The sequence below is a fragment of the Blennius ocellaris genome, assembly GCF_963422515.1.
Source record: "Blennius ocellaris genome assembly, chromosome: 6".
Taxonomy (NCBI): domain Eukaryota; kingdom Metazoa; phylum Chordata; class Actinopteri; order Blenniiformes; family Blenniidae; genus Blennius; species Blennius ocellaris.
The window spans coordinates 5669666-5692678 of record NC_137655.1 but is presented as its reverse complement, the minus strand read 5'-3'; the positions used below and the strand labels follow the sequence as shown (position 1 = coordinate 5692678).

The following is a 23013-nucleotide window of genomic DNA, read 5'->3' as shown; positions in this document are numbered from 1 at the left end:
GCGCCTCCCTAACGTCATCAGCAGGGACCAATCAGCGGCCGCGCTGGTCTCCTCTGTCAGGAAGTCAAGGAGAGCGAGCGAGAGAGCAACGAGACACAAGTCTCCAGAAGCAACAACAAAAGCAACAATAATTATAATAATGTCCGTGACGGTCTTGACGTCTGTCTACAGGTAGGGGGGGGGGGGGGGGGGGGGACACTTCGTGGCCTTATTTTCGAAAGCTGTTTTATGACATTGGGCTTTTAGCGTGGCGGTGTGCGAAGACAAGCCAGAGACTGGTGGCCTCTTGACAGGTTGACTTTGTCTCTGTTCTCGTGTCTGTGGTTGTGTCGGTGTAGCTGCAGGTGTGTGAATGATTCATGCTGGAGGCAGCTGGGGGAACTTGTCCATAGATTCCAGGTAAACTGGACTTTTCCCCCCAGTGTCCTCTGGACTCACTCTATTATAACCACAGTGTGACTGTGGAGGACACAGTGTAAATAGATAGGTAAATAAACTTTTAGGGAGACATGCTGCAAGTTCCAGGTTAGTTTATTTGTGTATGAAGACTTCTCAGAGTTTGTCGTTGTTTATTACAGTTTATTTTGCACTTTAATCTACGTTAAAGGTTTTGTATTCATTCAACAACAATTTTAAATATTAGGTTTTCCTATTTCAGCTACGTAGAGCTCATACATCTTACAAAACTTGACCATGCCTGGCTATTAAAAATAAATTCAAATGTTACAGTGCTTTATATGAATAATCTAAGATATCGTCAGGTTTTTTTTTCTTCATATTTGCTTTTAACTCACTTCACAAGTCGATGAATTGATAAATGAAGCTCAGATTAAATTTTCTCTCGACATTTTGCATTCATCAGGTGTAGCTTATAACAAATCCATCCTTTTTCTCGCTGTTTATTTCAGACTGAGGGCCCTCTATAGGCTACAACGGATCCAAGCACACATGGTGAGTAAATCTTCCAGTAAATGTAAAATAATAAGTGAATTACAGCGGCGCTGGACACTGAGATTTCTGGGATTGCTAGAATTTATGAGAATCATGAAAACTGACAACACTTCTGCTTTACACTCTTTTCGGTACAATTCGGTTGTGTTTGCATAGATTTCTACAGACGTTTTCCTGTTTCGCAGCAGATGTCGAGTCATGTGGAAGCCGAGGTCCTCCTGGAGAAGGTGGGCAGAGCCGGAGTGATCACCATGAACCGGCCCAAAGTCCTGAACGCTCTCAACCTCACTATGATCCGGCAGATTCACCCTCAGCTCAAGGTGTGTGGACATCCTGCTGCCTGGAAACCAGACGGAGCGGCTCAGAAACTCTCCGACACCTGTGTTTTGTGGACTGTAGTTATACCAAGATGTCCGTTACAGCCAACAGTGGAAGTAATGGATACAAATGCAATTCAAAACTACAAATCCCCACAGAGCACAGCCACAATTTTAATGTTCTAACTTTTAAATGTGCTTGTTTTAACAGCAAAAAAATGCTCCTTTATATCTACATTCTTTCACAAAACATAATTGTTAGACATTATATTGCTTGTAATGAGACTTTTCATGACTAAACGTTATTCATTTCAAATTACCGTAAATCAAACCCCTGATAATGCATTCAAATACAGTTCAAAACTAATATGGAATAGTATTTTAAGAAAAGTGTTTATTTTAACAGTACTTTTTACATGTAAAGCCTTGTAACAGTAACAGAAGCTGTACTTTGTGTCACTATTTAAGAATAATATAGTATGAAAACACCAAACGTTTCCTACCGGTTTTTAAAGTTTTATAATCGTAAATCTGTAAGTAAGCAAGAATCATTTGTTTATGTATTTAAAGTTGTTTATCTCCTGATTTGTTTAAGCTTCTTTACTTTAGCATCTCTTCATTACCATTTGTTTAATTGTCTCTTTTCATGACCAGAAATGGGAAAGCGACAGTGAGACGGACATTGTGATTATCAAAGGGACGGGAGGGAAAGCGTTCTGTGCTGGTGGAGACATCCGGGGTGAGTTTTCTGTTTCACTGTTTGTTTTCACTTGAACGGTTTTTATTAGTGACTGTTTCAGCTCATTCCGGCCCGTTTCCTTCCTCTCAGCCGTCACCGAAGCCGGGAAGGTTGGAGGCTCGTTGGCTGAAGACTTCTTCAGAGAGGAATACATCCTGAATAATGCCATAGGTATGTTTGTAAGTACTATACTTAAACGTGGAACGTTATCTATGCCTGAGAATTTGATGAAAAAGGTGGAAGAAAACGGGAAACATTAAAAGGACAAACTTATGTGCAGATAAATATACATAAGGAGATTTTTATGTGTAACATGAACACAGAAATAAAGAAATCAAAGGTCCTTTCTTTCCTGCGTCACAGTCAATTGTGTTTTTCTAAACAAGACATTGTTTAAAAAGTTTATTTTGGACATTTGGGCCCAAATTAGATTTTTTGAAACAATAATAATCAAATCAAATAAAAACACAAAACAAATAAACATAATGGAGTAAAGCCAAAAATAAGTAATTAAATAAATAAGGCCCAACCATTTCTGAAAAGGGAGTGACAGGGAGTTATTTACACCAACCCCATCTCCACCTCAACAATTAATCATTTTATACCCAAGTGTTTGTATTCATATTTACATAAATTCAAAACAAATAAAATCCAAAGGAAAAAAACATGTTGATGTTGCGAGTTAAAAAAATCCCAGCAAAAAAAAATCATTAAAACCATAAAAGTGGTACTGATTCCCCAATTCTTTGTAATCTCTGTATTTTTACATTCCTCTTTGACATTGTTGTTCTCATGTTTACATTTAATTTAAGTATTTCTCTTCCTCAAACTGGATGACAGTGTCACGACTCCACTAATGTTTTTTTCTTCTTTTTCTTCAAGGAAGTTACAGGAAGCCGTATATCGCCATTATTGATGGCATAACAATGGGAGGGGTGAGTTTGATTTCCTTTATTAACATCACATGTGTTTGGAAAGATGCTGAACTTTATAATCTGGAGATTTTAAGATGCTGATTGTGTTACGAGGTCAGGTGTAATGCTAAACGCTGCCAGTTGGTGTCAGCAGAGAGCTCTCCCACCTCTCCTCCTGCAGCCAGTGGCAAGGTCTCCTCTGATTGGATGAACGGCAAATGGCAAAGCATGGCTGCTGCCACTGGTGTCTCCCTGCAGGTGTCAGATGTGGTTTTAGTCTGAATTGGTCCTTTTGCCCCTCAGCTGGAGTGATTCAGCCCGAGCTGCTCTGTAATACCTGGTTACTGTGCACTTTCTCTGGTTGGAGAGGACGATTGGTTTGTTTTCCTCCTGCTGATGACCTTCACAGTTTTTTGGTTTTTTCTTTCTTTAATTTCCTGCGGTGTCACAAAGGTCGCATGCAGTCACGCTTTTACTCATCAAGTCTGTCCTCAAGTGTCCCTGCGTGAAGCGCTGCCTCTGGCCAGCAGGGTGCGACGTGCGCTTCTGACACGATTGACTCTTTTCTGCTCTTCTTCTCTGCCGGCTGCATTTTGAGACCATGTTCATGTGCTCTCATTTTGGATTGAAGGTCAAATTCTTTGACACGCAGTTGCAGAAAGAGGACGAAAGAGCAAATGTGAGCTTTGATGCGAGTTGCAGCACATTTCCGTCGCAGGCCGTCTGCATGCAGAGAGCTTCTGATTTACTGCCTTCTGTCTGGATTGAGTTATTTATCTCACGCTACTAAAGATAATTCACACCAGTTGAGCGTGTAACTTGTTACTTAGTTATTGTAATATGTGTGTGTGTGTGTGTGTGTGTGTGTGTGTGTGTGTGTGTGTGTGTGTGTGTGTGTGTGTGTGTGTGTGTGTGTGTGTGTGTGTGTGTGTGTGTGTGTGTGTGTGTGTGTGTGTGTGTGTGTGTGTGTGTGTGTGTGTGTGTGTATGTATATATGTATATATGTGTATGTATACGTGTGTGTGTATATATGTATATATGTGTATGTATACGTGTGTGTGTATATACGTGTATAAATATATGTGTATATATATATGTATATCATGTGTTATAATGTAAAACATTTGTACTTTACACTTGTGTAATATATATATATATACTTATATATCCCTCACTGTATAGATTTAAAAGTTGTTGGTGACCCTGCACACAAGCAGACGCAGACATTTAAGAATACATCTAATACCCCAAATGAAATGTTGAGAAAACTTTCAATTAAAGATCAACTACAGTAAACCACCATAAAGAAAACTGGTGTGACAGTCGATGGCCTACAAATAAAGATCTCTTAAAGCACATACTATTGGCGTTTTGTGGGATCATAAAGTTTCTTGACCGTTTTAGTTGAAGAGTGTACGATATGGCAGCTCTGCTTCACCATAGAAATATATAGTCTTCTTACACAAATATATAATAAATCTTTCCAAATGAGTTACATTGAGATGTGTAGGCTTAAAATCAGAAGGTAGAATATTAGTAGTTGTACATTATTTAGCCCTGACTTCATCCATCGATTTAAATCACTTTCATACACATGGCTGCAGAACATTCTGAGCACTGACCGTCTCCAATATATATTTTAGTTTAGAGCCGGTGGCTCTGACAGCCAAGTGTTCTGAAGAAGATTTCTTGTGTTTGTCGTGTCTGTTCAGCGAGGACACTCGTGTCGACGCGGGCCGTCCTCGGGGTGACGGCTGTTTAATGTGCGTACCGAGGGGGGGGGGGGGGGACAGTCCGTCTCTATATATGGGAAAGTCCACGAGACACCAGAGTTCCCCGTTTCCAGCCCGGGGGGGCAGAACTCCCACGTGGAACGCGCAGTCTTAGATTAGTGACCTAAACCTCCGAGGAAGCGTGGCGTGTCACGAACACAAGGATCTCACGCACATCATCCAGTCTAGGCCAAATTTAACATCCAGAAGAATTAAAGGCCCGTGAATGCTTGGCTGTTTATTAATCCCTGCTTTACTGTCCTCCGTATTCAATCTCACATTTAAGATTGGAAAAACCTTTACGCAGACAGCAGGTTCGCCTTCACAACTTAATACATTTACAACAGCAGAGGTCAAGAAGCAGCTGCTTCCTGTTTGATGGGTATCTGCCCGGAGCTGTGCGACGATAATCTCCCCCCCCCCCCTGGAGACCGCAGTTCTTATTTGCTTAATGTCCACATCGCCTGACGAGAAGACGACAGCGAGTGCCAAACGGGGCAGATTTAGATCCCGGCATTAAGGTTTTCTGTTTCATCTCCCGGAGCCTTTGCGCAGGCCTCGTTTCGGGAATACTCTGTCCGGGACCGACGTGGAAAGCGAAGCATCGGCGTTCAAAACGTACCGCTGCCCCGTCTGTTTACACGCTTTGACTTTTAAAATACGTCAAGTCAGATTCATCTCCACAAGTCTTTTGGCCCGCTGATGTCACAAGAGGTGTCCCAACTCCACCAGTTCTGTTAATATTTGTTTTAAAAGCCAACGATCCAGACGGCACTTTATCGGGCAGCGTTCGCTTTGCCCCGTCGTCTCATAAATCTTGCAGCCCTTTCTGCTTGTGAGCGTGAGCCGTAAACATACTTCGCTGCACCCTCTCTGCAAATTCCCCTTGTTTACCGCAGGATCCGGATACGTCCTTTGGCACATTCTGGCTCTGTGTCAGCGCTTGTATTTCCACTACTTTTATGGCGAAACGAGATCCAAGCCGCTCCTTCAAACGGCCGTTTTCCTAAAAGCATGTGGGCCTTCGTTGTTCGGGTTCTGCCAGTCGCCTGGTCGGAGAGGAAATGGCTGATGTGATTTACATGGTGCATTTACTGAATATCTCAAGGACCCTCCAATAAGCGTGACGCATTCAGTGTCTAATAATAGCCACAAGATATGATGGTAAAATGCAATTTTTCAAATCATTCAATGCCTCTTGAAAACCTAAATCTGTTATTCTGAAAAAGGATTATTTCTCTCCATCCGGTCAATATGTGTTTTCAGTTATTTATAGAAAGGCCTGATTACTGAGCTGCTGAGGGGAATTTGTGCAGGTGGATAGAATTGATCCATTTAACATTATTAAGACTAAAGTAGAGTTCAGCTAAGCTGTAACGGAAACTAAATAAACATGTACATTTTATTTTTTCATCACGTTTGCACAGCAGCGTTAAATTAGAAAAGTCCCGATTTGGGAAAACGATGTCATTTTACACGAAGAATAATAAAAATGTCTTTACTTTCACAAAACAATTACTACGGGAAAATGAATTTTTTTCACGTAAAGGGAGTGAAGAATGAGTAAAAGACTTGAGTGACATCAGGCGTCGCCGTGATGACGTTGACGTGTCGCCGTGATTTAAATGCAGATTTTTTTTTTTCCGGTCCTGGAATGCGGCGCTGTCGGAGGAGGAGGTCTGTTTAGTCTCCAGTGATCAGATATTTTTAAATCCTCTCTGCCTCTCTGGTCATTCATCACGGAGCTATAAGGCCAACCAACATCACCGCCTCGCACTTCTGCAGCCGAACCCGTTGACGTTCACGCCGGCGGAGGAATCCTGTCCACTGGAATCAAACCAGTCCTTCATGCAGCGAAATGCAATTTGCGTTTGATACCTTTAAACTAAAGTTTAATCTGTTGAATGTTGCAGTGTGGGATGTGCAAAAGGATTGGAAAAGGTTCGCTCCTTCTCGTTATTTATCCCCACAGGGGGACGAGGCCTGTCCTCCCCCGTTGTGATTAATGCTGCTTGACCAGTACATCATACTATATACCTAAAAATAAACACTTCCTACATAAAGTGGGACACCATCATATAAAATATATCCACAGATAAAACTCAGTGCATGATTTAAAAAGAGGCGTTTTGGGCGTCGGTTGTCGGAGCAACTAAAAATGTAGCTTTTTGAAAATGCTTCCGGACATTTACAGTTTTCCACCAGAATGTCATGACTCTCCCCCCCCCACATCTGAGAAACTACTGTCATAAGCCTTTTCTTTTCAAACGGACCTCTGCTCGCTCCTCCTTGCAACTTTCAAGCCTTCCCAGATGAATTTGTAGCCGTATTTTCTTTACTTTTATTTTGATCTCATCTTACCTCGATGATCTTCCTCGCTGAAACTGCAGCGCCTGATTTCCCAGTATCGGGATCGATAAAGTTTCACATTACGTTACGAGGTGCAGGCAGGAGAATTTTATATTCACGGTCTCATAGCGCCAACTGAAGATTACACCCTACGTCCATTTCAAGATTGTTAATTGATACCAGAAAATGATAGAGCGATAACACCGGTGCTCCGTCTTTACCTCTCAGCTCCTCGTGTGGAAGAAGACATTTCTGACTGTCGCTGCCGTGTGGCTTCATGTAGACACAAATCTTGCTTCCAGGAAGTTGTTGTTTTTTTTCTTCCCTCTGCTGAGTTGTACAATTTTGCTTATGTGTAATCATCCTACGGTGCAGGATATATATTGATCTGGTTGGTAATGGACATATCTGACAAGTCAGTCATATAGCAAGTCGTTGACAGAACAGGAAACTGAGACTATAATTCAAACGGAATGACAAAATTAAGGAAAATCAGACGTTTAACTCGGAGCCATCTTGACCTGTGTCTGCAGTAGATTGATCAGGTGGAGATTTTCTGATCACACTCCTGACGCTTGGTTTAAACTCTGCAGCCTGCTGCGGCTCACCATCTTCTGACGGAGACTTCCACCAGGCTGTATCTCACACACGTCCATGTCTCACATTGCCAGCATGTTTTAATGCACCGTGCATTGTCGGTAAATTCAAAATAACATCATTTTAGACATGAAATTAAAAGTGCAATTAATCGGGCCAGTTTTAATGTTTGACACCTCTGCTGTAGAAGTCTGTGCAGACAAGCTGGCAACTGTAGTTTTCTATTAAAATTCAGGACATAGACTAGACAGTTTGTTACCAGTTCTTTTATAATGAAGCCTCTTTTTGTTTTCTGCAGGACCCACTTGAAAAACCAATAAGCACATTGAGTCTTCAGCCAATTTAAAGCCTGACAGACTCAAGGACACCACCACTTACAGTAAAAAAAAGGCACTAATATATTATCTGTGCGGCCTCACAGACCCCGGCACACATGGGATACCTGACATTGATCTGTACGAGCAAGGTATAAGCAGCTTCACACGAAGCAGATATATGAGTTCATTAGTGGAAATGAATCATGGGTGGGTTTCCATCGCTCGCTCCTCGTCGAGGTGGAGCCATGGGGGATTTACCTGATCGCCCTTCTCTGTCATTAATCACCACCAGTCACTGAATTATCTTCTTCTTTTTTTTTTCCTCCCTCTGTCCTGACCAGTAAATTATTCTGCGGTGATGAACAGCCAGGGGTTCTGCCGCACCATGTTTCCCTTCAGGTACATGGTGCTGTAATTAATAAGACATATTGTAGACTTCCAAAAGCTTCAGTGCCGGCAGTGCACACCCTGTAGGAACAGTACAGCTGCTATCTTTAGTAGATATTCAATGAGTGTTCAGTTTCTTGCTCCATTAAAGGGTTGTCGTATTTTTATGTATATATATATATATATGTATATATATATATGTGGATGACATCCTGATTTGTGTGTTTTGTCTTTGGCAGCATTTGGTTCAAGTTCACCAGGACTGACCATATAATCTTCTGAGATGTGAAACATTTGAAGAGATTCTAAAGTTGTTATAATCTCATTAGTTGCCTATTTAGTTGCAGGGACATACATTGTAGCGGATCTATGTAAAGATGTGTCGTTTTTTGTTGTTGTTGTTTTAGGCTCCAATTTTCACGATCAAATTCCAAGTGAAAACGCATCGATTTCACATTTTTGTTTCGGAAAAGTCACACGGCAACATTTTGGAAGACGTTTACACGTAAATGACAGAAATGCCGAAACTGTTGTACTTGGCATGTTGGGCCACTAGTGGGTGCTGTGGGAGATTATCTGATATCTCTATCTGTAGACATTTTAAGACTATAAAGACACGCCAGATGGCTCAGAACTCCTGGCGTTAACATCCCATTTGACAAATCTTCAGCGACTACGTGACGTCGCCATGTCGATTTGAATCGAAACCTCTGACGAAGAGTTTGAGGACCTTGTTCAATTTGACAAGATTGAAGAGTCTCTTCGCAAAGAAATGAGGTCCAACCTGGTTTTAACAAAGCGTTCTTAATATTGTGGCTATATATATATATATATATATATAAGTATGATTTCAGTGGTAAAAGCAAGAATCTGCAGCAGGATAAGAGAGTAGAAAATTCCACAGTCTCACTTTCTTGACCTTGGCATTTCAAACATCCACCTCCCCCAAAAGAATTTGTGAAATTTTAAGCATCACTGTATTACTCATATTTTTACCACTGGTTTATTGAACGTGGCTTTGCCGCATATTTTTCAGTTCAGTTCCAAATTTGCTTCATAGCATTGATGCCAAGATAACTTTTAAAAAAAACCTTTGCAGGCGATGAGAGAATCTCCTTAATGAGGTTCCGCTGCTAGCTGCTCACTTCCTGGTGCTGAAACGTGTTAAAAAAGGAAAGTGCCCACACCTATCAAAGCGAAGAAAAGGTTAAAAACAATGAGATAGTGAGAGAATATTTTGCCTGACAAAGCCTCCGACTTGTCAAATAACATGGGCAGCTTACAAATACAGTGAAGAACCTGGCTGGAGCCACCAGAGTGTCGAAACGCTGTGAAAGTTCCTACAGCTTTTAATAAATCTAACATCAACAGAATGATTTCAAGTAAGTTATTCAGTATTTTTCCACACTTTGCAATCTGCTGCCGATGTGGATCACATCCTGCAGCTTTTGCTTCAACTTTGACCAAATCCTGAATACGGCTTTCGAATATCATGACACCGCATTTGACACCACGCTCGTAATTTCATTCGTTGCATGCGTGTACCGTACAATGCAGCACGTGTAAGTATGACGATGTCGTTTTTTTAAATGAACCTCATGAACTTCGGTTGGAACTAGCGCTGCTGATTAGCCGTCACTTCCCTCCCCTGCTGGCAGCCACAGGCATTAATCACATGCTTACAAGGGGTTCGGCCCAGATTACTTTTTCCCTGGCCTCGCCATTTTCCGTTCTTGTTTACTCCCACACGTCTGTGTCCCCCCCCCCCCCCCCGCTCTCGAGATATTTCGTTGTCGTTCATCGATCCATTGTAATCTGTTCCTTCTCCTCCCCCTGCAGGGCGTCGGCCTCTCGGTTCACGGACGGTTTCGCGTTGCCACTGAGAAGACGCTGTTTGCTATGCCGGAGACGGCCATTGGTAAGAGTCCAACTGCTCCGCTTACTGTCACCCTGGAGGAAGGGGGGGGGTGGAGGGGTGGAGGAGGGGGGACTGGGGGGTAATCTGGCTGGACGACATGAGTGCGGGCGGGTGTCTGGATCATTAATTATGGTAGGAGCCATGATTTCAGCCGCAGACCCAGCTGATAGATAGATGGGGGGGGGGGGGGGGGAGCCAATGGAAAGTGTAGTACTTATCAGAAAAGTGAAACTAAATGTGTGATGGCGACAGTAAAATAGTCTTCAAATGCGAGGTTGGATTTCTATCTTCATAAGGTAAGCTGCAGCAGCGTTGGTCATTGTTTGACCTCATTGGACGCCACATCCTGTATGAAAAGAGAAATGTGGAACCACGGAGCCCTCAGAGAGGCCATGCAGCCGTGCGGCTGTCAGCACCAACTGGTGCTGCTGCTCGAGACGAGAATTCCTCTTTTCCCACATGTGATTTCTCATTTCCTCTGCCTTTGTCATCTTTTCCTGGCACTTGGAGTGGGAGGAGAGCGAGCTGGCAACTTTCAGCTCGTTCACCTTGGCTGATATCCAAAGTTTCTATCGCAGACTTGTAAAATGTGAGCCGACGTGTCAACCTTTCATCTCACCTAATCCAAACATCCAATCCTAAACACATTTTTCATACTATTTCACAAATAAAAGCACAAAAAACCCCTTTTTTTTTAAGCAAGTTACGTAAAATTTGAAATGCATTCACTTTACTTTATGGATTTTGCTTGGTAATCATTGTTGGTTTATTGTTTTTACATTAGTTACATTATTACATATAACTATCCAGGTTATCGAATACTTAATTGGGTAAGAATTGCTTTAATTCCAGCAAACACTGTAGGAAATATGAAGGAACAGATCAGAGGGGGAGCTCAGGTTCAGCTGTTTGGAAATACGGCCGGAGAGGGTGAGGTGGTTGGTGGATATATTGGATAAAGGAAGTTGCAGGTGGAGAGATGGGGGGGGCGTGACAGTAGAAGATCTGCTGAGATGGGGGGGGGGGACAGATGATCCAAAAACGGAGAAAGTTGCAGGAACTATTGACCGAGTGATGACGTTCATAGTCACCTGAGCCTTTATACAACAGCATGTAATGTGTTTCTGTAGTCAGAAACCATCCTGCCTCCAATTTATCGTTTGAAGAAATGCTGGACACTAAAAGCTCTTTTGTCAAAAAAAAAAAAAAAACCACAAAATTATGCTAAACTACTTGGTGAACTGGTGGACCTCCAGCACACGGCCACTGTGGATCTCATTAGCTTAAAACTTCCATCTCATTCGCTTGGAAAATTTCGCCACCTCCCCGACTTGAGTAATCTGCTTAAACTGCATGTGCTCATGTTTGAGAGAAGAGGAAATCCCTTTAATAGCATTATAAGAAAGGCGGAATCTGCTCATTATGAATTTTTAGAAAGCCTTTTTACAGTGCGGCGGCACTCACATAAACACGCATTAGTGCTTACATTGTCTTGGCGCCTGAAATAATCATCAAGATGTTGTTCTTTGTTTTCTTTTTCTTTTTTTTCCCCCCCATCTGAGCCACTTCCATGAGTGTGAATGGCCAATGCTGAGGCACTAAGCCATAGTTTGCTCTTTAGCTAATTGACTCTTGCAGACAGATGGCCTTCTCTTGAGGCGCTGAGGAGATTAGCAGCAAATCTCGTAACAACTCACAAATTACAGCTGACACTATGACATAAACTGGCCCGTTTTCACCGAAATCCAGATGGTTTCTATCTCGGCTCGAGCCGCACTGCCAACGGTATGTATGTATAGAAATGATTTTCAGATTGCAGAGCGACTGGGACATTTCCCCACGGAGGGATTGTGGCGTGAAGGAGTGTGTGAGCAGAGAGTCGGATGTTTCCTGTCGGTCCTCTCGGCACATAAAGGCAGATAATGGACTGTCGAGGCGTCTCGGGCACCTCTGATGGCGACTTCTAAAGCTTCTCGGCAGACTTTTCGTCCTGGTTTTATTCAGTCTGAGCTGAAATCAGGTGACGCAGAGCAAATCCCATCTTGTTTTCTGTTCTTTTTCTTTTCTCCTATGCGTATCTGTGCGTTCTGATTAATGCACTGCCTGCCGCACTATTTCAAACTTCCAAGGACACCCGAGTCGTCCTTCATTTGAGACACCAAACACGCACTCCTCTGACGCATCCTGGGCTTTGACTTTATAATAAATCTCGAGCTGACGTTGAGGCGGCGTGCTGCAGACGCTGATGTCGGCAGCGAGAGGATGAAGATCGTGTTGTCAGGAAATGAGCGGAGCAGGAAGAGAAAAAAAAGGCCGCGGTTGATCACTGTGTGGGATTTTTTTATTTTTTTTTAATGAAGGAAATGGTAGTGATTCAATTGCACAGGCTTGAGGATTGGACATGAACAGAGATGAGATCTACTCATATGGTGTGTTCCAGTGAAGCCGCCACGTAGGACAAGGCTTTCTGAAGTGTCACCCTGTGGCCCTGAAGCCCCCACCTCAAGATCTTTTCAAACATTTTGATCACAGCTTCAAACCGAAGGACTCCTCCATATGTAAAATTTGCGTTTGCCCGTCTTCTAAAACACTTGATTGAATTCAGAATCCCGGAGCGATGGAGCCAATCCCAGCTGACATGCGAAAGATATTAAAGGAAACTCCCAGCAATAATACTCGAATCGCTCAAGTCTGCTTTTATGGTTTTCCACAGTTGTTTCTGCTCCACTTTCTATTGTAATTATGAAAATTGGTATGTCTACTTACAAAGTCTTGATGAAATCAAAGCTTTTCCTGGCACATCGTAGTCTTTTCAACAAGGAACATAGTGTTTCACGGATCCATCCATCCATCCATCCATCCATCCATCCATACTCTGTGGCCATTCTCCACTAAACTAGATGGTAAAACTATATTTTTTAATTTAATCGCAATGGCCCAAAACCAAATTTTCCACCAAAAATGAACATTTCAAATTAAATGCAGACACATTCTAATTGTTTTTAGTTTTTTTTAAAGTAAGTTTTATTGCAGGACCGTTGGTGTTACTGGTGTGATGTTGGCAGCCTGTATACGGAGACTTAGCATGATCGTTACAAACTACAAGCCTTGAACTAACAACTTGTCATTATGGACAATCGGCCCGACATTGATGTTTTTTGGAAAAGCATGGAGTCTTGACATTCAAGCAAACACTACGACTTCTGTTTGATGAGTTTGGAGTTTCTCTCTCGGCGTTTGATCGGATCCATCAACCACTTTCATAACACCATGACACAGTTCAGGAAAGCCACATTGTAAATAGTAGTAGAAGGTGACAGTGGCTACTTCTGCTGTTATATTGAAATAAAGCCTGCAACACAATCCGTTTCTCCTCTTCATACAAAAGCATGAGGTCAAAATGAAAGCCGGCGGCTATTTTCCAGCTCCACGTTGTGAGAAAGAGGCTCCAGAGTGTGTGGAACCTCCTGCCTCGTGAACTTTCCCTTCACTACGGCGAGATGCATCTTGACGGACTCTCTCAGTGAAGCTCCCCCTCATAACATTGTCACTGTTGTTTGCATTAGACACACTTGACTCGCGGACCGCTGCGCCGCTATTGTCAACACATCCTGTCCAATATCGCCGACATGGAATTCACTCGGGTGCCGCCTCCATTAGAGGAGAACTATTCCACTGCGGCGCAGCTGTTTTTTTTTTACAGACTCCGTGTGCTTATTTTAGGCCTCGTCTCGGCGTCCCATCCTCTCTGCAGCCTCTCTCACGCCGTTCTGTTTACCGTCGCTGCAGTCACACAGTGAAATCCCACTTTTTCAATTGTACAAAATATGGGACAAGGATTTTATGAACTATGTGGAGTAAATTGAATTTTAGTTTCACACTTGAGGTTTTGCCTATTCTGTCTCATGTTGCAAGCGTGCAAAGAAGTTTGTACATTGTTTTCCCCGTTTAGCTATTACACTCAAACGACACATCCATGGAGTAGCATAAGATCGCATCAGTGCGGGGAAACTCATCTATTGGCTATATAAAACAATTCTCAATTTTTTTGTTGTTGTTGTATTTTCTCAAGGATATTCCATGTGTGGAAAAACAGAGGTTGTTTCTAGTTTTATTTACTTCTGCTCCTGCTCTTGGAGTATCTTCTTGAGATCAACAAAAGCCTGAACCAGGATGAGGGAAAATGTAATTTATATCCACTTAAATGAACCACAAATATTTTAAATGATTAACTGATTACAGTATTGTACATATGAACTGAAAATAATCCTCCTAATTCCTTCTCAATCAATTAACTTCAATTGCTGCTCTTTTTTTAAATATGAACTTAAATTATTATTTACCTTCTTAACCAATTCCTGCACTTCCTCCTGGAGATTCTCTTCAATTAGGAGCTGCAAACGCCAATGTTCAATAATCGGAGGGTTAATAAACAAAAACAGAGTGTGACATATTTGTGCCCATATCTAGTGAACTCTTCACGACCACTGTGGTATACATCAGTTAAAAACCAAAAAAATCCAGTTTCTCCTCAGTGATAAGACACATTTTGGATTATCATGTTGGCGTAAAAACAAGATTATGGAGATTCTAACTCGTCAGCAATCGTTGTGTTGGTGGTCAAATGATCCACCGATTATGAACAACAACAAAAAAACAGTATATTGATAGCTTCTGCACAATTTTGGCTTGTATTTATTTAAATTACGCTTCACACCCACATCAGGAAGTTTGACAAACTCGTGATGAGGAATTAGCTAACTTGTATAATACACACAAACTCCACTAATGAAGTTTTAAATCATGGGATTGTAGGACCACTACCAGGAAGTCACAAATGCCCAAAGTTTCATGAACAATTTCTCGGTTTACTCCTCGACGCCCTTTTCCATTTCTCAGTCACACACAAATACAGTCGCGCGTCATTGTTAACCCCCTCCGTGGCAGGATTAACAGATTTAACCCAGCTCTGGCAAACAACAGCCATAATCTGCCACATTTATGATATTACATTTTCAAGCCATGAATCAGGTCAGCTCGTGTAATCCCGCTCCCCCCCCCCGGCCGATCAGGGAGTCCGTCAGGAAAAACCAGCTGTAACCAAAACAATCTCAATCTCATCCCCCCCCATCAGTAATATTGAAATCAGAGGGGCACATTACTGGAAATACAAACGGGACTGTGTACAGATTAGGATTGTGGAATTATGATGAAATTAGGCGCAAATACTGGTAAACCCGCTTGTTCGCTTCTCCCGTTGTGTCGGCCGCTCCCCGCCTATTAAAGGTTGCACCTAATCGCACTGAATCCCGCAGCAGCCGTGTCTGGGTGACGGCGGAGCGATGATTTAAAGATGTCGGAGGACTTCGGCTCAGCTCAAGCATAACCAGACGACTTGAAGCGCACACTGCGGTTCGAACATTTTCATGACGTTGACTCTTCAAAGCCGTTAAATGCAGATGAGACGAGATTCCGTCGGTTAGTTTACACGTTGTTGTTTGATAAACGTGACCTGACACCATGAAAGCACCTGAAAACGGTCACACTGTTGACTCCTCACTGATAAAGTGGGATAATTCTCATAGACTGGTGTGCGTGGGTAAAAATGTGCATTTATGTTCTCGACACCTCGGTTTCACAACCCTATTTCGTCGGCATCTCGGAGAAACGGTGCTCTTCGTGGGTGTCTTTTTTTTGTTTGTTTTTTAAATATGTTTTTATTGTGCAACAGTGACGATAACGACACAGACAAGGGAGCTGAAACTGGGACAATAAACGGTGATGTGTAATCGCGACTACAAACAACAAATTGGTTTGTTTTTTAAGGTTTTGAGTGATTGGGAAGTAGATTTAACCATGGAGTTATGGATAATTTATCTTGACAATTTAACAATATTGTATTACTGGCAATCTTTGGTGCTGGTAAAAGGAAATCTTTTTAAATGACGAGGCAGCTACGATGTGAAATGTATCATCTAGTCGTGCAGTGTTTTTCAACCACTGTGTTCCGCGAGATCTAGTCAGGTGTGCCGTGGGAAATTATCCAATTTCACATTTTTTTCTAAAAAACACACGTCAGCTGTGAGAGCAGTGTGTTGCAGAGTAATCATGTATAAATACTCTTCGCCAATAGATGGCAACACAGAACTTTGCCGTTGAAATCGAAACTTAACAGACGTCAGTCTGGTTAATCACCACCACCTGCGGCTGCTCCCATCTTGTATCAAAGTACTGTGTCAGTGACAGTGATGGAGAAGTTCTTGAAAAGGAAGAATGTGAACCAGGATCTCAGTTCTTCATCCATCAGGTCCAGGTTTCACACTGAGTGATTAAAAAAGAAAAAAAAGAAATTGGGAAATACTTTTTTCTGTATTTACTCGATTCCTGTTGATAAAGCATTGATGAGAATGACTTTATATTGTTAATAGAGGCTACGGAGTTTCAAGTTTTAACATTTTTCGGTGGTGGTGTGCCTCCAGATTTTTCCAAAGAAAATAGTGTTCCTTGGCTCAAAAAAGGTTGGAAAACACTGATCTAGTAGTGCAGTTGTTGGCCAGACAGGGATGCTGAGGCCGAGTACCAATGAGACCTCGTGACAATCGGTAATATTTGAAAACTCTTATATTTGAAAATATTCAAATGAGGGCGTTTCTGTGTAAGTCGACGAGGAAGTTGAGAAAGCGACGGATGGTCATCTCACTTTAGGAAAGAGGTCTGTGTTTGTAAAAATAAAAAAATTTTAAACCCACTTTTTTTGTGTTTCTCTTTTCTCTCTCCTAACAGGACTTTTCCCGGACGTTGGCGGCGGTCACTTCCTGCCTCGGCTCCGGGGGAAGCTGGGACTGTTCCTCGCCCTGACGGGCTTCCGGCTGAAAGGCCGCGACGTGCAGCGAGCCGGAGTCGCCACGCACTTCGTGGAGTCGAAGAAGGTGCCGTGAATCGGGTCGCTCGCGCCGCGGATTTTTCATGCGTCTGGGTCGGCCACGTTCCCAGTTCAAGGTCGAGTTGCGTTGACGCCGCAGGGTGAAAAAAGCCCGCCATGCGCTGAGTCACCGGCAGCCTCGCGTTAGTCTGGAACTGGTCCAGTGCCCGGTGTCTCGCTGCCGGTGTGACGTCAGAGGAGCTCGCAGAGGACGTTTAGGACTGCCGCCCATGTTGATCAGGACAAATCACTGGAGTTTATTCATTTTTGGACAACAAAGTAAAAAAAAAATTAAAAAAAAAAACCTAAAACAGACGAGAAGATCAGATTCTCGGTGAACGGTCACTCTGATAAGTTCCATACCAAGTGGGACTCATGTTTAACATCATTCAACTCTTTAATCACTTCATCCTGATTTATTGGACTACCACCCTATGTGTTTGTTTTATTCATTCATTCATTCATTTCCTGTGCTTCATACATTTGTATTTGGTGTGCGTGAGCTTACACATATATTTGTTTTTAATGAGTTATACTGCAACTGCAAAGCATCTCAAAGCTACAGTTTTATTTCACTTGTGGATGTGAAATGATGACGCTGTATTGCTCTGCCCTGCCTCCTAATGGAGAATATTTTGATTACGAAAAAAAAAAAAAAAAAAAAAGACCCAAAACGAGCCTTATTAGAGTTGAAGCAGAACGATTGACATTGGGACACTGAGGCCCTGATAACATTAAGTCTTAATGGAGGACGTGTGCAAACCGATGAGACAGAGTCCGTACCGAGTCGAAGAAAACCAGAGCAAGGCTGCTGCTTTTCACTGGTCCGGTTTGTTGATCACAGGTCTGGTTGTTTGTTTCGTGGAGACAACGTTGGGTCGGGTGACCATCAAAAACCTTTCTCAACCCACCTGCATTCACAAGCTGTTCCAGAATGACCCATTTAATTAGGTTCTTCCCCCCCGCCGATAGATCTCCGAGCTGGAGAAGCAGCTGGTGGACTTGAGGTCTCCGTCCACCGAAGACGTCTCCAGAGTGCTGGACTCCTACCAGAACCAGGTTAGACGGGCCGGTGCGAAAACAGCAGCTTCAGCAAAAACGGTGGGACTCTTCTCTTCTTCCGGAGCTTCAATCCGTTATGCTTCTCGCCCACAGAGCAGTCTGGACTCCGAAAAGCCTTTTGTCTTGGAAAAGCACATTTCCGATATTGACAGGTAGGACTTCAAACTGTTCTCCCGATCTTTACCGAGCCAAAAGAATAAAAGCACTTACTTCCGTGCCCACTTTAGCCAAGTGCGGCAATCACATCTTTGAATGTTAAAGGCGATGCGGGGATATGTTGTCGACTAACGTACAGAAGAGCTTAAACCTGGAAAGGAAACAGGATCAGGATCCTGAAAAGAGGAAATCATCATTGTTTAAAAGGTGCAGACATTTTTAAAATTCAGCCCAAAATCAACAAAAAACTGCGTTTCTGTCGTTGAAGTCTAAAAGTGGAACAATATGAATAATAATGACCCCCCACATATGGTATAAATATGCTATTTATGATATAATGCTAATTAACAATATTTCCTCTGATAAATGTATTGAAAGTCACCTGAACTAATGGTATGGTAACTGTTATATCACTTAAAAATATAGAGTAATATTACTGAAGAAGCCTGAGCGACAGTCTTGTTGATATTATGTTGTATTGCTTGACATTGGATGGTACAAAATGTTTCAAACGTACGGAAAGTGATTACTGTTTTTTGCATTCAAACATCGATAAATGTTGGTCATCAGAACATCGTCTTATTTGCTGATGATGTGAAACAAACTATTTGAACTGAGATATCCTTTTGAAAGTCCCACTTTACCGTCGGATGCTGCATTTACAATTACAACGTTTTAAAGTTCATGGTAATTAAGCTCCACATCCTGCATCAGACGAGATATAATAAGACGACTTTTCTCAAAAACGAACAAAACCCCCAACGACCAGGTGTTTAACTTTTTAGTTGTATTTCTGCCATCAAACTCAAAATGACTTCAAGAAATGGTAAAACTCCTCAGACGAATCGGAAGCTTATTGGAAAGGTGGGAACAGCTGCAGTGAGTCAGTCACAGTCACCGTCGTACGCGTCGGTGCAGATTACCGTGTCATTTTTTGTTTCAATATAAATCTCTTTTGACGCGTTACGCCAAGTTGTGCCCGAATTCACCTTTCCTTTAGATTTGACCCTTGACCCTACGTCTCCTCTCCGTCCCTGCAGGCTGTTCAGCGCCGGCAGCGTGGAGGGCATCGTGCAGAACCTCAAGGCCGACGGGTCGGACTTTGCTCAGAAGCAAGCCGAGGTGGGTCCTTCGTCCTGCAGCTGAAGTCACAGATTGTGCCCGAGGAGTCTGTGACCCCACCCCCCCCCCCTCCTCCTCGGATAAACACCACAGACAGTGCTCCTGGGTGTCACTGAGCTCTTGCAAGGAATTAGTGGTTACCTCAAGTCTAAGCACTTAATGGGGTTAGTTTCATTTCTCGCTTGCCTGGAACAATCGCAGCTTGAGGAAAAGCGTAAAACCAAACGAGCTCCATTCACCAAGTTTACCTGAGGGATCTTATTTTCTTCTTCAGCCTCTCCAAACCTGAACATTATGGCTGTGCACTATGGATTTTAATACAAGATAGTAATAATAATATTATATGTCTTACAAATAGGTTTTTTTTTCAAGCGAATGCTAATAAGTAGCTTGCGGAGGACGCACAGGCTAATATTGATTTATCATTAACATGCTCTGTTCTACTTTAGGGCTTGGCTGCGTTTATAATCGGGCTTCTTGTGTGTGTTTTCCCTGTCGATCAAATTCGGCTGAATTAGCAGAATTACTTGAGTTCTGCTTTAAAATAAACTCCTGGCTGTGTTTTAGAACCCGGCGCTACAGTACAGGTCACATTACAGAAGATGTAAACAAGGCAGTTCACTGTGATTATGAGAAACATTTCTCTTTTTTTTCTTCTTTTTTTTATTAAAGAATTACATTTTTAAATACATTAGTCATTCCAATGTGCTTTTATAGAGAAAATAGAAAAGCCCAACATATCCACATGAGCAAGCAGGTGTGTTTGCGACTGTGGAAAGGAAAAACTCCCCCAACAGGGAGAAACCTTTGCAGAAACCAGATACATACATTTCTTTTTTTTTCTTTTTTTTAACACAGTAAAATCACAGTGATCCAAATATTTTCCAACTGTCATGAGATGAAACCAGCCTGAGCAACAACAGAGCAAAAAGGCAAAACAATCACAACAATGATAACAAAAGCAAAAACAAAAGGACACAAAACAAAGAACCAAAAAAAACATGATTTTGATCATTGAAAGAACAATAGCGGAAAATGAGAAAAATCAGCAGCAAATCTCATCAATGAGGAGTGGAAGTGTGTGTGCATGTGTGTCTGCGTGCGTGCGTGTGTGTGTGTGTGCGTGTGTGTGTGTGGTTTATCCACTGGATGTGAATGGAACTATGAGAAACACTTCACAGGCTCTGGAGACACGTATTACTGCGAGACAAGCATTACAAAGTGAATTGTGCAGTATGGAACCTTTTAAGTAAAATTATTTTATAGATTTATTTGTTTTGATCCTATATTTGATTCCCTCCATGGTGACGGGTGAGGCTCTCCCTCTCTCCCAAGGTTGTGACGTGTCCCGCGCCATTTATTCCAGGGAGGAATTCGGCAAGACAGGAAGTGGAGACGAGCAGAGATATATCGGCTGCTAGGTTAAATCTTTTTTTTCTGACACACCCAGGAACAGTGCGAATGTGGAAGAGTTTGTCCTCCTTCCCTCCTCCACCTCTCGGGGGTTTATCGTTCCTCTCCCGGCCGTTCAGTCCGCCAGTCAGATCCACAGCTTCACGGCTCAGGGTTTCCGCTCCCTTCTGAGGCTTCGGCAATCTGAAATGAACATCTCGTACGGGCATCAAATATTTACCGGGCCCCACTTTTCTCCGTTACCACCCTTCACTGACTCACACACGTCCCCGGCCCGCACTTCCCGTCCTGCTGCCGCCACGATTCGCCCCGTGAAATCGCGATTTCGCAGCCGATCCCGGTCAAACGTCTCCCTTCCCGCAGAGCCTGTCCAAAATGTCTCCCACGTCCCTGAAGATCACCTACAAGCAGCAGCAGGCCGGCGCCGCCCTGAGCCTGCAGGACGTCTTGGTGATGGAGTACCGGCTGAGCCAGGCCTGCATGGTAAGGGTCACAGTCTGCACACATTGTCCATACGTTCTCCACCTGTCATGCTTTCCCAGCGGCGTATTTCCTCACAACAGTTTGTTCACGTTTGACACGACAGTTGACATTTGGATTTTTATTTCATTTCGACATGCAAAACATCTGGATGCATGTTGTCCGTCCACTATATCTGCATGTTTCCCTAAACATGTTGTCTTTTTGGCTACTCCAGCTGTTAAACAGCCTTTAAATCCATACTGAGTCACTAGTTGCTGCTGCTCTGCAGACACACGTGTGCAGAGAGCAATACAATACAAACATTGACCACGGGAGACCGTTGCTACAGAGTCGGAGCGTTTTCAAAAAAATTAAATTTCCGCCAAGGGTTGTTATTTCAGTGGCTCCGAACACTCAAAACGTAAAGAAAATTCAAAATTTTTACTTGAAAACGTTTCGTTTTCAACTCGTATAACATGTCGGCAATTAAAAAAACCTGTAATTTATGATTGTACATCAAAGTTCCTTGTAACAGTTTGAATTATTCGTAGATTCACCGCTGGTAGAAAACTTATATTTATAGGAGGAAAGCATCCATGTATGTAACGTCCAATGAATTTGCCTTCGGCTGTAATGTTCTGGTGGAACTTTACTCTTATGACAAATGTAATATTTGTGTTGTTTTGCAGAGAGGCTGTGATTTCTATGAGGGCGTCCGAGCAGGTAAGTTATTGAATTTCACCCGGCAGTTCACAGTTTAAAGATCATAAGTGTGACGACGGAGTTAACGAATGTAAAGCATCTTCACTTTCAAATGTAATTTGACGGGTAATCCGAGTACCTGCCCAATGGATTATGGCTAATGCCGTGAGCAGAGGTGGTGGATTACTTCCTGTCGGCCGATTAATGACCCCCGTCTCCATGCCTCTCCGCGTTGTTTTCCCAGTGCTGGTCGACAAAGACCAGAGTCCCAAGTGGAACCCGTCGACGCTGGAGGGGGTGTCCGACCAGGCCCTGGAGCAGTGCTTCTCCTCACTGGGGGACAAAGATCTCAAGTTCTGAGGTTCCCATCAAGCCCAACGGCGGCTTCAGACACAACCGCTAAAAGCCTTTCCTGCCGTGCCTCCCGCCGACGCATTCTGGGTATGAAGCGTCGTTTTGGAGGAATTCTGTATCATTCTGTATCATTCTGTATAGTCGTACTGTAGGGTATCTTGTGAATATGCGTTGTTGGGCAGAACGCTTCCTCTGCGGATAAGAAAAAGCTGTAACGCAGGGAGGAGAGATGTTTGACCCTTTTGGAGGAGGTGAAGTGTTTTGTTTACGACTTCCCCTCACGAGAGTGACCTCAGCGCTGCGCCACAGCGTTTCTGCGGACGTTGTACTGATCTACGTCGTCTGAAACTTCTTCCTCTGCGGCGACACTCCCAGCCGATTGCAGTGAATCCGCATCTGTACAAAGTGTATTTGCACGGCGAGATTTTATAAAACACAAATCTGATTTCACCAGTCCTGACAGGTGTGATTTTTGAACATCGCTTCACGAGTCAAATGTCCCGCAGAGAAACAGAGGAGGGAATGAAATCACTCCCTCTGGAACAGAAGGTGTCTCCAG

General features: G+C 42.9%; 1 protein-coding gene across 2 annotated transcripts; it reads left to right on the top strand.

Annotated features, from left to right (window-relative positions):
• The first annotated feature begins 37 nt into the window (after positions 1-37).
• Positions 38-22909, top strand: hibch (3-hydroxyisobutyryl-CoA hydrolase). 2 transcript variants are annotated; one of them, XM_080497906.1, is made up of 14 exons: positions 38-171; positions 909-951; positions 1140-1271; positions 1923-2007; positions 2098-2178; positions 2890-2942; positions 10183-10261; positions 17045-17190; positions 18156-18242; positions 18339-18397; positions 19442-19523; positions 21300-21419; positions 22088-22121; positions 22345-22909. In XM_080497906.1, exons 1-14 carry the CDS (start codon positions 140-142, stop codon positions 22458-22460), a joined length of 1149 nt encoding a protein of 382 aa, XP_080354032.1. In that variant the 5' UTR covers positions 38-139; the 3' UTR covers positions 22461-22909. The 2 variants fall into 2 exon arrangements, with proteins under 2 accessions (XP_080354032.1, XP_080354031.1); XM_080497905.1 differs by having other exon boundaries at positions 1137-1271.
• Positions 22910-23013: the final 104 nt, after the last annotated feature.

Bases quoted from the DNA above. Each gene is read 5' to 3' on its own strand.
- hibch (XM_080497905.1), top strand. From the start codon at position 140: ATGTCCGTGACGGTCTTGACGTCTGTCTACAG. The intron at 10,262-17,044 runs GTAAGAGTCCAA...CTCTCCTAACAG, and splicing joins TATGCCGGAGACGGCCATTG to GACTTTTCCCGGACGTTGGC. The intron at 22,122-22,344 runs GTAAGTTATTGA...TTGTTTTCCCAG, and splicing joins CTATGAGGGCGTCCGAGCAG to TGCTGGTCGACAAAGACCAG.